At 42.3% G+C, this 14,535-nt stretch overlaps 1 protein-coding gene across 1 annotated transcript in view; it reads left to right on the plus strand.

Moving 5' to 3' along the window:
* Positions 1-291: 291 nt before the first annotated feature.
* Positions 292-14,535, plus strand: part of ADAMTS19 (ADAM metallopeptidase with thrombospondin type 1 motif 19) — a gene marked incomplete at both ends in the record, with an annotated part of 182,712 nt that continues 168,468 nt past the window's right edge. Inside the window, 2 exons of the mRNA XM_080920449.1 lie at positions 292-376; positions 871-1,520. Coding sequence (XP_080776575.1) covers positions 292-376; positions 871-1,520 — 735 coding nt within the window. The remainder of the gene's footprint in view (positions 377-870; positions 1,521-14,535) is intronic.

Genomic DNA, 14,535 nt, shown 5'->3' on the forward strand with positions numbered 1-14,535 from the left:
GTCAGTCTCGCCGGGCTCTAGCTGGGCCTGGAAAGTCCTGCACGGTTCAGAGCTCCGAAAGTCGACTCATCACCTAATTCGCCCGGGAGCTGGAGCGCAGAGAGCCCGGGCGCTGCCGGCCGCTCCTCCCCACCCCAGCCCCGCCCGGGCTCTGGGAGTCACATAGCTTGCCCCCCCACCCCCCACCCCCTGGCAGACAAAGGGCCTGGGCACAGTCGCCGCCTGGCCGCCGGCGCTCCGGGGAGGTTGCTGCGTGCGCGGCGGAACGCGCGGGAGGCGCGCGCTGTGGACATGGGCCCCGGGATGCGCCTGACTCGCATCTGCTGCTGCTGCCTCCTCTACCAGCTAGGCTTCCTGTCGCATGGGACCATCTCAGGTACGTTCTAGAATGACTTTCCAGTTTCCTCTCCACTTTAGCCAGTGCGGAGCTAGGGCACACAGAAAGGCAGAACTTGTGCACCCCGTGCGTGTTGAGCAGAGCTCTGTAGATAACAGCGAAAGGGCTTGCGGGGGCACATGAGCGGGTCAGGATCACAAGCGAAGCGCACTTCTCTTGGCCTTATTTTAGCATCTGTAAAAGGATCCACCACCACCCCCTCACCCCAAGTAATGTTTTAAAGCTGTGTTTACAGTACCTGGAAGGAAAATCGGGAGGCATGCCATGTGTTACTTTTGAGTTTATGTTGGGGTTCTCACCCGTTTCGGTTAGTATATGCTAAACTCTCATCACCACACACTTTTATTTTGAAAATGCCAAGGTCTGTAAGACTTCGTGGCTTGCAGGAGTTTCTGTATGGACTTTGTGCTTCAGTGCTCGCGTGAGTGGCACTGCTGAACTTTAAGCCCCGCACCTATCTGCTTCATCCGCAGGACTGCAGCTCACCCCGGATCTCGAGGAATGGGAAGTTGTGTTTCCTGTACTCTGGCGCCGGGAGTCGCTGAACACCACGGGCCTCAGCGGGGGCAGCGCAGACCCGGGATCCGGGCGCACCGCCGGGGGCGGCAGCCGGGGACAAGCTACGGGCAGCTCCCGGGAGGTGCGCTCGGTGGCCCGGGCACCACTGGAAGAAGCCGCCGGAGGCCAATCTGAGCCCTGGTTTGCATCTCCTCTGCAGCCAGGTGCGGAGGACGAGGAGGAACTCGAATCTCAGGAGCTGCCTCGGGGATCCAACGGGGATACCGCCCTGTCCTCGGGAGCCACGACTTCGTGGCAACCTCCTCTGCCCCTGCAACCGACCTCGTCCCCGCCCCCTGCCCAGCAAGAGGAACCCAGCACTGAGGAGGTTCTGCTGCGGATTCCCGCCCTCTCCAGGGACCTGTACCTGCTGCTCCGAAGAGATGGCCGCTTCCTGGCGCAGCGCTTCGCAGTGGAGCAGTGGCCAAAACCAGGTCCCGATCCCACCCGGGCAACGGCTGACCCTCGCCCGCCCATGCCACCAGATGCCTCCTGCTTTTACACCGGGACAGTGCTGCGCCATCCTGGCTCATTGGCTTCTTTCAGCACCTGTGGAGGTGGCCTGGTAAGCACCCTGTTTCTCCAGTTAGCCCTTCCATCTGTATTTAGCACATAGAGCTGATTTGCACGCACCTCCCCCTGCATTCTTTGTAGTATTTCTCTGAACTTAACTTCGACGCCTTACCACCTAGGTGTCTATACTAAGCGCCATTAAAGAAACACCTCACGTCCAGGGCAGTCCACTAAACTAGAAGTCTTACTGCATGGAAGGAGTTTTCAAGCGAACTGTGAAATTTCTTTGGACTTCTGCCTTTCTGTTTCTTACCAGTGGTTCAACTTCTGTCTGATGAGTTGCTGAAACGGGTCCACCGTGTGGTGTCTCTGAGCAGTTGGCGATCAATGAATCTGCTCTCTATTTGCCCCCAACTCTCAGTTCATCGTCTCTTGTTTTACAGGTCTGCTGTGGTTTGTTTGTTTGTTTTTAATGTCCTGCAACATGGTCAGAACAGTTCTCTGGGGATGATATTCTGACAGGTGTTTGGAATCTATACATATTGACAACACATTCCAGACAAGCAGTGTAAAGGTGCAAAACTGCTGTTGACCACAGGGCAGTTCCTGAATCCCACCAGTAGAGGGCTATGGTTTAATGACACCCTCTCCCCCTCCCCCTCAAGCTATGTGACAATATTCCCCCTTCCTCTCTAGACTCCATGTTGGAAAGTATCAAGGTGGAATGTTTTCCTAGCACCCCTGTTAGCAAAGTCAAAGCCACTCTACTATGCCCACCACTTGACCTTTCTCCCTGACTTGACCCCACTGGCTTCCCAAGCCGGCCCTTACTTTGTGTGGGGGTGGGTATAAACATAGAGTCGACAGAATTTACCATTTTAATGAGCCTTATGTGTTCAGTTCAGTGGCAGTATCTGAATTTATCTTGGTTTTTCACCATAATAAGCCCTTTAATATTAGTATAAGGCAGAACTCGTCTTGAGAATCATCCTGTGAGTTGTGGCTCCTTTGTTAGTGCTCTTCAGAGGGAACCACGGATGGCTGCAGAAACTAGTGCAAGAGCAACTGGACTCTGTGGATGAAATCCCCATAGCAACGAATGACAGTCAAACCATCCAAAACCATGGAGAGAGAGAGAGAGAGAGAGAAGAGAGAGAGAGAGAGAGAGAGAGAGAGAGAGAGAGAGAGAGAGAGAGAGAGAGAGAGAAATATCTGTGAGAAATCTGAAAGATGAGGGGGCTTAAAAACAAAATCAAAACAAGAAACCTGGAAACTTTTACCTCCATCTTCAAAGGCCTCATGATTGAATGATGTGAACTCTTGCACAGGGCTGTGTTTTACCAGATGGGGAGCATTCAAATATGGACATTTTAGGCATGACTGAGAAGGTGGCTTGCAAAACTGACATGAAAAGCTTTGAAAATGTTTTCTGTGGAACTGATACTCGAACACCTCAGCAGGGTAAACATTTTGTGGGGGCTTCATTGTCTGCTAGCCTTCGGCTGGGGATTAAATAATTACATATAGACCGTTGCCGGTGTGGGTAAGAGCGGTAGGGGACAAAGCATTTCACTGTATTGAGACCTGGGCTGTGGGTCAGATTTTCCAAATGAGCTATGCCCTCTCACCATCCTTAAGGGAGCAACGTCAGAACCATGAGTAGGTTTTTCATGGACTGAATAGGAGCTTGACATTCCTCCCTGTTTATCATGTTGGAATTCTTGCTCATTTTTCCTACTAGCCACACAAGTATATACTCTGAACTGGGAAGTCTTTGTTATTGAGGAGAACCGGCAATGCCAGCAATACAGCATAGCAGTCAGACTTGCAGTAAAAATGTAGGCCAATAGCCAAGAGGGTAGGTTTGTTACTCCAACTGCTATGCTGGCCCCCTCCGGCATGCGCTCTGGATTTGGAAAGAGGATAGCTTGGGATCTTGACTCTACCATTGGCTTCCTCCCCATCACAAGTTTCTTACCTCTCATGTGGGGGATGAGATTCTTAAAGGGTTGAGTTAAGATCTGAATGGCAGCTTTATGGAAATTAAATGAGTTCTCTCTCCGTGTTAAGGGCTAGAATAACCTGACTTCAGAGGGGTTGTATTCATGTGGATAAGACACAGGGAGTCATGAAGCAAAGGCATGCCATCTTGAGGAGTCAAATCTCACAACAGATTTTAGAATTGCTTGCCCAAGGTAAAGCCTCAGTAGGGAAGTTGGGGCTGGTCTTACAATGTCCAAAAATTTACCTGGGTTGCTAAGAAAGGAGCTTCTTCAGCCACATTAGTTTCAGGTAGAGGGAAGAAACTGGGGGAAGGCATTGGCAGAGCCTGTAAAGGAAATGGACAAAACAAATCTTTGTGTCTGAAACGACCATTAGACCACCAAAAGTGCCATTTAATAGAGTGTGGGCCTTGATGGGCTAACTTGAGGAATGTAGACGGCATTACCACTTGTTCTGTAGCACTTATGGGAGATACCACCGTGTGGAAGGTAGGTTATCTTCACACATGTCAGCCTTTAGCTTATAACAAGCATTGTTCCCCATCAGCTTTCTTCCCGTGAGTTGCTTAGAGAAAGGAAAACCACACGGTGTCCAAGTGTTCCCCTTTTCCATGATAAGCTTGAATTCCTACCTATGACTTAACCATAAGCTGAAAGACCTTCTCGATTCTTACATAGTTTAAAAGATGTAAAAGTTAGGATAAAAGAAAAAGTATTATCAGCTGCCAGTGTTTGTAAAGAACTTATTAAATTAGGCATTTATTGCCAAGATATTAATCCAATCTTAATTATGAGAATACTTGTGATTAAACAGATATTTTGCATAGAGGACTACATGCTGTCTTGTCAAAGTACTCAGTCTTCCTGGATATCCATTTCCCCTTATAAACGCACACATTATGGTTGTGAAACTCATTTACAGATAATGAACTGTTCTGTCTCTTTCCTTCCAGTTAGGCTAGTTCTGAATAACAACCTTTGCTTACCTATTTATTAGATTGGGTGAACCGCCCAATACTGTTACACTAATCACCCAGACCTCCAATAGGTAGAGACACAGAAGAAGGGAAGAAGGGGCAGCAATGATGTTTTTCAGAGAGTGCTCACTCTCACCTGCTAAGCACTAGACCAATGAGGAAGTGGGATGGTCCTGCTTGCATGTGCTAGGCACTGGGATTGGCTGCTTTGTTTTTGTTTCCATCTCATGAGAGAGCTGGTTCTAATTAGGTATTAACAAACAAAGCAACAAAACTTGTACCACTGAATTAATAGTAATAATAGTAGTATACTGAATATAGCACTTCACATCATAGTCTTTAAAATCTAAAATATATAAAAGTAACAAATCCTTCAAAACAATACAACAATTATGTTAGCCTGAACTGGACTTCTTAATATTAATGTTTTTATCAGTGATACCCAGGGCTTCATGCACACTAGTCAAGCATATTACACTTGCCCTATATGTCCAACAACATTATGCTTTAAAATAATCAAATGCACACACAGAGCCAAAGAAAAGTAGACTGCCAACATTTTTTTGCTTATAGTTAAATATGATAATTTTCTCAGAATGATAATCAGAAGTGACTAAATCACCTGTCAATTCTTTACTTAAATGGAAAGTTTTAACTTTATTTATTTTACTATTTTATCTCTTCCCCTTGGAGGATAGTTTTATGTAAAGTTTTAACAGTTATCCCAGCACTCAGATGCTAAGGCAGGAGAATTATGATGGTCATTCTCCCCTTCCACAACCCTTTCCCCCCACAATCCTTTCCTCCTCTCCCCTTCCCTTTTCTTTCTAGCAGGTGGGTGCCCCTGGCACTTTAAGTCTCTGTGAGTCTAGTCATTAAGCAAGAGTTTTTTAACATTAGCAGCCATCTTGTTTAGCATCTTATACAGAATATGGAACTTATTATAAATAGCCTTTTTTTTTTTTCTTTTTCACGTGTACTTTTTCGGTAATTCCTGTAATTCAAGAATTCCATGCAGTAATGAAATTTAAACAGGTTAATATGTTGGGACCTCTGGTTTGGACAAAACGTTCTGTCAAAGACCAGCGTGAAAACAGATGTCAGGGCAGGGATAATGGAAGGAGAATGAATGACAAACAGAACAAATGGGCTACACATCCAAATGTCATGTGACTGTCTTCCTGGGGAGAGGTGAACAAATGTTTCTTTACCCCAGAGAAGAAACTGCAGGTAGACAAAGCAAGGATATCACCAAAGTCTGGCTTTCAGAACCAATGGGTATGATTGGGATTATTTACAAGGATATGGGTGAGAAGTTACTTACAGGATCAAAAATAACTCAGACAGCTCAAGTATGGAAGCCTACTCCAGGATGGATGCCAGCTCACAAAATCTGGGAGCTTGGAACACACTGCAGAGCCTGTAAGCAGATCATTGGGTTGGAGACTATTCTTTCCTTCTGCCCAGTTGGTCTGAGCCTGGCCTAGTCTCTGCTTTCAGATAGTTTAGCTTCTCTGAGAGTGTCTCAGCCATGGGCATTGTTTATTCATACTTGCAGAGGGAGAGGCTTAATGAATATGCTCAGTTTCAGGAACTTCCTGAAGCCATTGAGTTGTTTATCTCTTGAGCTTATGCTTTTCTCTACAAGAGAAAATGTTTCACCATTGCTTAGAATAGGGATTCTCAACATACAGGGGAGAGACTTTTTTGTGGGGGGTCTAACAACCCTTTCACAGGGGTCATCTAAGTCCTTCCTGCATATCAGATATTTACATTATGAATTACAAAGTAGCAAAATTACAGTTATAAAGTTACAATCAACATAATTTTATGGTTGGGGGGCTCACCACATTAGGAACTGTGTTAAAGGATCACAGCATTAAGGTTGAGACCACTGTTGCTTTTCTTCCCTGTAAACATCCTGTGCCTTAAGCAGCTTCTCCTCATCCTGCTTTGAGGTGATTCATAAAGAGGTACTCAAACTTTGACACAGTGTGACAGAATATTAGAAAATCAAAGAGAAACAAAGAAAAATCTAAAAAAATTATTAAAGAGAGATCATTTACAGTAGAATGGACACCAGTTGATCAGAGATGATTATACCTGTAGTATTTAATAGTAGAGCACAAATTATTCAGATTTCAAAGTGGTGATTCTGAATCTTGATTTGTAAGAGAAGTCTCTATTAAAGTCTAAGGCCAAAAGAAACTATATTTGAAATAAAGATTTGGAATTTAAGCACATAGAATTTCCAAAAAGTGATATAATAAAACCCCTTCTACACCTGGCCCCTCACTGTCCAATCAAAGTATTTATCCTAGTCCCTTTTAAGTATAAAACATGCTATTTCATTGCAGTACATCTTCTGGAAGCCACTGATGCACAAATACATCCATGTGGAACGTTCAGATTTTTAAAATACCTCCACCTTCCATGTTTGAGATTTTCCCTTTTTTGAGTAACTGTGGTTTATTTGATCTCAAGGTTTTACTTATTTATTGATTTATTTCTATCATCTCCCTCCATTTGTCTTGGTGGACATCGAATGATTACAATAACTTGCTGTCATGAACAGAGAGTTACATAGAAGGATAGACACAGCACTCGGGCTAGGGAGGAAATTTGCATGTCAGAAGGCATGTGTGTGTGTGTGTGTGTGTGTGTGTGTGTGTGTATTGTAACACATGTGATGATGCTTTGCACACATGCCTGTAAGAGTATATAAGCCACCTTCTCCTGTAGAGTTACTAGAAATACTATTAAATTTTCTTTCCTTTTATCTTGTAGAACCTTTCTTCATATCTTCTACCTATCTTTCTACTTGAGCTTTGCTCCTCTTCATTTCTGATTATAGAGTTCCTTGAATATTAATATTTTAAAAGACATTTTAATTAAGCTAATACATTCTGAGGATACCTTTAAAATATAGAAATTATATTTATTATCTGTATTCTTTCTTTCAGAGAGAGGCACTTGTCTTTTAGTGTTTTTATGAAAATATTAAACTCTTAACAGATATTGGGAAAGTAGGAAAGGAATACTTTTTTAGATATCCCTTTTGGTTCGTAAGATTGGACTAAAATTCAGATTTATCTAATGAACATGTTTGGGATTCTCGATCACACATTGTACTTGGTATGTAATTGCTCTACATTTTGGTTCTTGCTTGGCAGTTTTACTTGTAGCAATCAACTTCTGATGAACATCTGCCTCCGTAAATGTACATTCAGAAGTACAAAAGATTTATAAGTAAGCCTGTGGTGCAGGGTTCTGAATTCTTTAAATCTTCATCAGTGGTTTTATACATCATAAAATGAAGAAGGTTTGGAGAGCAGTAAGTACCGCAATTGCTGCTGTAGGAAAATTACAGGCATTGGTTCATAATGGTTATAGTGAGTTTCTTGCTTATGTGTATGTCTGTTTCTTAGACTTGAGACAATTCCATCATGGGCCACATTTTCAAGAAGAAACTTTTCATTTACTCATCTAATATTTACTTTTTTGAAGTTTGCTAACTGAATCATAAACACCATATTGAAGATTCAAATTTTATTTTATTTTATTTAACATGAATGGCTGTTTGCTTGTGTATATATCTGTACATGTGTATGCTGGGTGCTCTGGGAAGTCAGGACATGTTGCCTGGATCTCTAGAACTGGAAATGTGAACAGAAGTGAAGTACCGTGAAGGTTCTGGGAACTGAACTCAGGATTTGCAAAATAAGCATATGATTGTAAATGCTGAGCCATCTCTCCACTTCCACAAGCATGTTTTAAAAATTACATAGAAGTCTCAAAATACTCGTAAAGCAATGCTAAACAGCACGTTTACATTGAGGCTCATTAGCAAGGGTCGGTTTCTATTTAATAGTGATTATATCACTCCAGATATTTTATAATGTTTCTAATGGAAGAAATAAATACTAAGGAAAGGGGTGTTCTGTTGAGAAGTTGGCTAAATTAGGGAAGTAATCCATGTGAACTTACAAATGATGGGATGGGTAGCAATCCTGTTAGGTTTGTGGTTTGGGAAGGAGACTCCTGAAAAGAGGCTTTCGTGTTCCCTAGGCAAAGGAAGAGCAGGGCTTACTGTAGGTTTCAGTGTGCAGCTCCAGTTAGCACATAGCTGTGTCCTTCTCATCTTTAGTCTGATGCCAAACCCCAGCTTGAGAGAAGGGACAAAATGGGAGCTCAGCCAATCTGAGCTTCCGGATACTTTTATAGAGTGATCACGTGATGGTGTTGGAAAGGCCCTGGGGATCGGATAGTTGAGAACTCACTTGTCCAGAAAGATGGGCTTCATTTTCATGTTACAGTTAGCATGCAAATGTCGATGCTAAGTCAACTCTTCTGTAACTCATAAGCTGTGAAAAATGGTGCTGAACCTAGGCCGGTATTGTCATTGAGAGAGAGAGAGAGAGAGAGAGAGAGAGAGAGAGAGAGAGAGAGAGAGAGAGAGAGAGAGAGAGAGAATATCATCAAAGTCATATAGTCATATAAGTAATATTGCTCCAGATTCTCATTTTCGCTCCATTGCTTCAATCTGGCATACGTAAAGACACATCCTGTTACATAGGAAGCCTACATCATCATTCCTTTAACTACATTTCTTACCTTATACAATAACGTGTAATGTGTAGATACCAACACTAGAATCCTGGAGAAAGGGTAAGTAAGAAGTTGGTGAGATAAACATGTCCAGTTTGCATTAAAACTCCCAGTTCCATATTGAACCGCAAGCATAAAGACTATTTGAAAACTTAACTGTAATTCTTTTTTCTTCCCTAGTTTTGATTAGTTCCTTAAGAATTCCACACTGTATGTTTTTATATTACTTCCTCCCCCAGCGCCACCTCCAGTTCACTCTTCATCCAGTTCTCTGTCTTCTTTCTACTTTGTTAAGCCACAGAGTTCAAATTGTGTTGTCCACTTATTCATGGATGTGTGGCTATGCACTGGAACATAGTCAAACCACTGGGACCACATCTTAAAATAAATGGACTCTTGTTCTCCCAGAAGGTATCAATTGTTAATAGCTCTTCAGCTAGGAGTAGGACTTCATCCTCATCTCCTCTTTCACTGTGGGATTCTTGTCTGGCTTCAGATTGCTCAGGAAACGGGGAATGCTGTCACAACTACTGTGAGTACCTTTGTGCAGCTGTGACTGTGCTGGTTGGTTTTGTGTCAACTTGACACAAGCTGGAGTTATCATAGAGAAAGGAGCTTTTCTTGAGGAACTGCCTCCATGAGATCCAGCTGTAAGGCTTTTTCTCAATTAGTGATCAAGGGCAGGAGGGTCCACTGTGAATGGTGACATCCCTGGGCTGGTAGTCTTGGATTCTATAAGAAAGCAATCTGAGCAAGCCAGGGGAAGCAACATCCCTCCATGGCCTCTGCATCAGCTCCTGCTTTCTGACCTGCTTGATTTCCTGTCCTGACTTCCTTTGGTGATGAACAGTGATGTGGAAGTGTATGCTGAATAAACCCTTTCCTCCCCAACTTGCTTCTTCGTCATGATGTTTGTTCAGGAATAGAAACCCTGACTAAGACAGTGACTGATGAACACTCTGTCCCTGTAGTCATCTGCTACCTCTGGTGCTCTCCATTTTTCTTTTGCAATGGTTTTTGAGCCTGGAGAGGATAGGATCTGATACACATGTCTCATTTAGGGCCAAGCTCCCCACAGTCTTTAAAATCTCTGCATTCTTACCTGTTGTCATATCTGTGTTAATCTCTATCAACTGCAAATACAAGGTTCTTTAATGATGGTTGATTTCTATTGAAGGTTGAGAAGGGCATTAATCTATGGGTATAATAGTACGTCACTAGGAGATAGTTTAATGCTATGTTTGTTTAGTATAATATCACTAGTAGATTTTTCACTAGGGCCCATTTATGTTTCTAGCCTTAAGTTTGTGGTCCAGATAATGGTGGCAGGCATGGGTTTCATACTGGGAGGGGACATTAAATACAGTCAGAAAGTGGCTGGTTACTTCTACAATGTCCATGTACTATTGTGCCAGTGGGTTGTCAGGGCAGTCATGATTGAAGCTCTCAAGAATTTACAGCTAGGTATGATTAATGATTACTTTTCTCCTTTGGTACTGTGGATAGAATTTTCCAGCACTATGAAGGCATGCCAGTACGGATGATGCTTCTAGGTCAATACTAGCTTGATTTCCCCTTAATTTCTTACTTAAGTGTATGTTATATTCAGGAGAAGCTCCTTCCTTCAAGTTCTAGAGGGTATCCATTGGTACAGCAATAGACTGTAATACTTAGGGGTGTCTTATGCAAGCTGAAATCAGAGGACAGCTATTTTCGTGGCTCTGAAAAGCCATAAAACTCAAAATTTTTAATGAGCATTTTACATCCACAAAACTTTTAAAAATATTCTGAGAACCTCAAGTTCATTCTTTCTATCATTTTTCTTTTTGAACAAATTAGAGTAAGTGTAGATGCGCTTTGCATATGCCTTTCTAAGAGTTTCCATGTGAACCCACTCACATCACTGAGATATTAAGTTGAGTTACTGGATAGGAAGTAGTGGAGGATTTTAGTGCCAATGTGGATGTCTTTCTGTTTTCTATTTTCAAAAAGAATAAGAAGATGAAGATGAAGAAGAAGAAGAAGAAGAAGAAGAAGAAGAAGAAGAAGAAGAAGAAGAAGAGGAAGAGGAAGAGGAAGAGGAAGAAGGAGAAACAAAAGAAAAAGGGGCACAAACTTAAATGCAATTCACATTTTATAAAATATTTTTTAAAAACTAGGTTTTTTTAAACCACAATAAAAATTTAACTGGCAATAAGGCAGATGGCTTAATCATCTTTTCTCTAGCCATTATAAAGTAAAACTCATCAGAAATAAAATATGGAGCATGCCTTCAGACTGACAGAGACTTACCTACCACCAAATTCAGATGCAACTAAAGAAAGACTGAGATCCATTGTCGCTCCATAGTGAAGAGAAAATTACAAATTCTCTGTGGGAAGCTATCTAAGCTGGATTGTCAGAGCAGTGTGAGTGAGTTCAAGGGAACTCAATAGGACTTAAATGATGAACGGTTTCAAACAAGAGACAGAACACCAGGTCTTATGTCCTCACTCATACTCTGAATTTGATGTCAATATTCCTGTTAAGGCCATTAGAATTACCAGTGGAAATAATGGATATATTAAGAGTGACAAGGCAGATAATTTTGTCACCTAATAAAATCATCTATGTATAAGTCTTTGTGAAGATACATCTTGTTTATAGTCTAGAGTAGATACATGGTGTTTTAAAGTCACTTAAAGTTTTGGCAAAGTTAATTTTAGCTTTTAAATTTTGGGGTCAGAATTAAGTCCCACTTTTCATCCTAAAGCTGTATGTTCACTCTGCATTTCTCAGGGGTGAGATAATAGTAAACCTTTTATTTTGAGGGGAGCATTGGAGCAGTCAGAGGGAGGTCAACAAGACATAGTACCAGTGTCACTTGAAAGTCAGGTCAGCTGGATAACTCGCCGATTAAAGGCATAGATTTGCAGACTGGAGATGTAGTTCAGCTGCCAGAGTGTTTTCCTCATATGCGCAAGGCCCCTAGGCCTCACCCTCACCCCACCCTACACTCATGTGCACAGTAGTGTGTACTCAGTAGGTGCAAAATTATGAAGATGAGTCTAAGGCCAGCCTGAGCTACCTGAGTCTCAAACTAAACCAAAGCAAAACAAATTAAAACACATAAGAGGAAGAAGAGGCGAAGGAGAGGGAGAGAGTTTAGTTTTTTAGATTGATTACCAGGATTGATTTATCTTTAATTCTACAGTTCCTTGTCCTTGTTAACTCCCAGGAGTTCACATAATCTGTGTGAATTAAAAACGCTATGCCTACGAGTGAGAGGAAGAGCTATGAAAAGAAGAAATAGGAAGAAAGATAGAAGAAGAATTTGATTCTGATGATATATACTCAGGGCATGTTTTAAATGCAAGAATGTGGAAATGCTTATTCCCTAGTTTCCGCTTGGATGCTTTGGCATAGCATGCTGAAGTCTCCCAGGAGAACATCCTACCTCTGCCCATCAATGTGGGTGCCTCCTTAGCTCACCAGCAGTGTTTGAGAAAGACTTCGAAGAACTTGTCTTGTCCTCCCTCTGGCTGCAGAAACACCACAAGTTAAAACTTGGGCTTTTGGTGACACTGTTACACATGTTCATGTTCTGAACCTAGTAATAGCTCACCATAGACTCAGACCAGTCTCTTTCCTGGGAGTTGAAGATTAACTGTCTGCCTCACTCTTTCTTTTTTTTTTAATTGGATATTCTCTGTATTTACATTTCAAATGTTATACCCTTCCCCAAATCCCTACCATTGCCCCCATGAAGATGCTCCCTCTCCCAACCACCATCTCCTACATCCGCCTTTTGGTGTTCCCCTACATTGGGAAAATGAGCCTTTGGTAGACCAAAGGCCTTTTCTCCCATTGATGCCAGAAAAATGCTGTCCTCTGCTGCATATGCACCTGGGCCCATGGGTCTCTCCATGTCAACTCATTGGTTGGTGTTTTAGTCCCTGGGAGCTATGGTGGGTTTGGTTAGTTAATAATTTTGCCCTTCCCATGGGGTTGCAGACCCTTTCAGCTCCTTCAGTACTTTCTCTAGCTCCTTCATTGGGGGTCCACGTGTTCAGTCCATGGTTAGCTGCAAGCATCCTCCTCTGTATCAGTATGGTTCTGGCAGAGCCTCTGAGGAGGCATCCATATCAGGTTCCTGCCAGAAAGCACTACTTGGCATCAGCGGTAGTGTTGGGTTTAGTGGCTGCCTATGGGGTGGATTCCCAGGTGCTGCCCCATTCTTTCATCTCTTTCCTCTAACTCGTCCTACAGTGGAAGCATATCAGGTATGTATAACATTCCTTTTCCTGTCACCCTTGGAATTTGGAAAATACACGTGAAGGAGGAAACAAAAGAATCCCCATGATGCAGTGTGGTTAGAACCATAATAACAGCATGGGCTTTTGAAAGTGCACTAGAATGTGCACACAAAAAAACTTTTCTGTGGTATGATGCATGCTTTATAGAAAACATAACCTCAAAGACGAGCTTATGTGCCATGTTGACTTCTTTAATGACCTGATTATATTTCAAGGACTCTATGAAATGTTGCTATGTAAAGGAAACTTAAAAAAAATACTAGGTTAAAAAATAAGTCCGGTTTGGATATGCCGATTTACCCCTTAATATATTTAGGGTATTCTTCAAATTATGTTTTGAAGGGAGTAGAACATTTAAATACATAAACCTTAAATCATTGGGAGTCATGACAGTGGCAGGTAACGGATTACATGAGAAATAACTGCAGAGAGCAGGGAAAGTGACATAGTCTTCCATCTGTCATGCACACCTGTAAAGATGCCTTGGCCAAAGCACCCGAAAGAAAGCATTTAACAAGGGTCTTGCTTACAGTTTCTGAGAGTTAGCCTCCTATCACCATAGCAGGAAGCAGACAGGCACGGTTCTGGAGCAGTAACTTCACAAACCCATCTGCAGAAAGCAGGGGCAGGGCCCCAGGCATGGGCTTTTGAAACCTCAAAGCCAACCTGCAGAGAGAGACTCCAGTTCATCTTCTAGTGACTACAGGCAAATATGCCCCCTGCGGGGTGCATTCTCATTCATACCTTCACACTTTGTGTGAAGTGAGAGATGCCTTCACTGTTTACTTTATAAACACTGTGAAGAAGAATCGATAAAGGGAGGAGATGCTTTTGCTCTTTGCATTAGTTTAAAAAGAAAACAAAACCAGGAGCTTTAACAAATAGTATCATTGAAGGCTCTTGTGCTCATCCATGGACAAGAAAGAGTGTGTCTTGTATTAGTAATCACTCTTCATAAACACCCAGTAAGACACAGTCTGCCAATCCGTTTTATAGATAGGAATTCTGAAGGCAAATACGGTTTGTTTTTTTTTTCCCTTCAAAATAAAAGGTTTGGTGATATCTGGGGTGAGATTCAAAACTGCATGGTGTTTTGTTCCCATGATTCATGATTATAAACAAGATATATTAGAAAGCATGGGACTCAAAGATAGATATATTTATGTGCTAAATCTACCAATTCA

This window comes from Micromys minutus (assembly GCF_963924665.1).
Source record: "Micromys minutus genome assembly, chromosome: 8".
Lineage (NCBI taxonomy): Eukaryota > Metazoa > Chordata > Mammalia > Rodentia > Muridae > Micromys > Micromys minutus.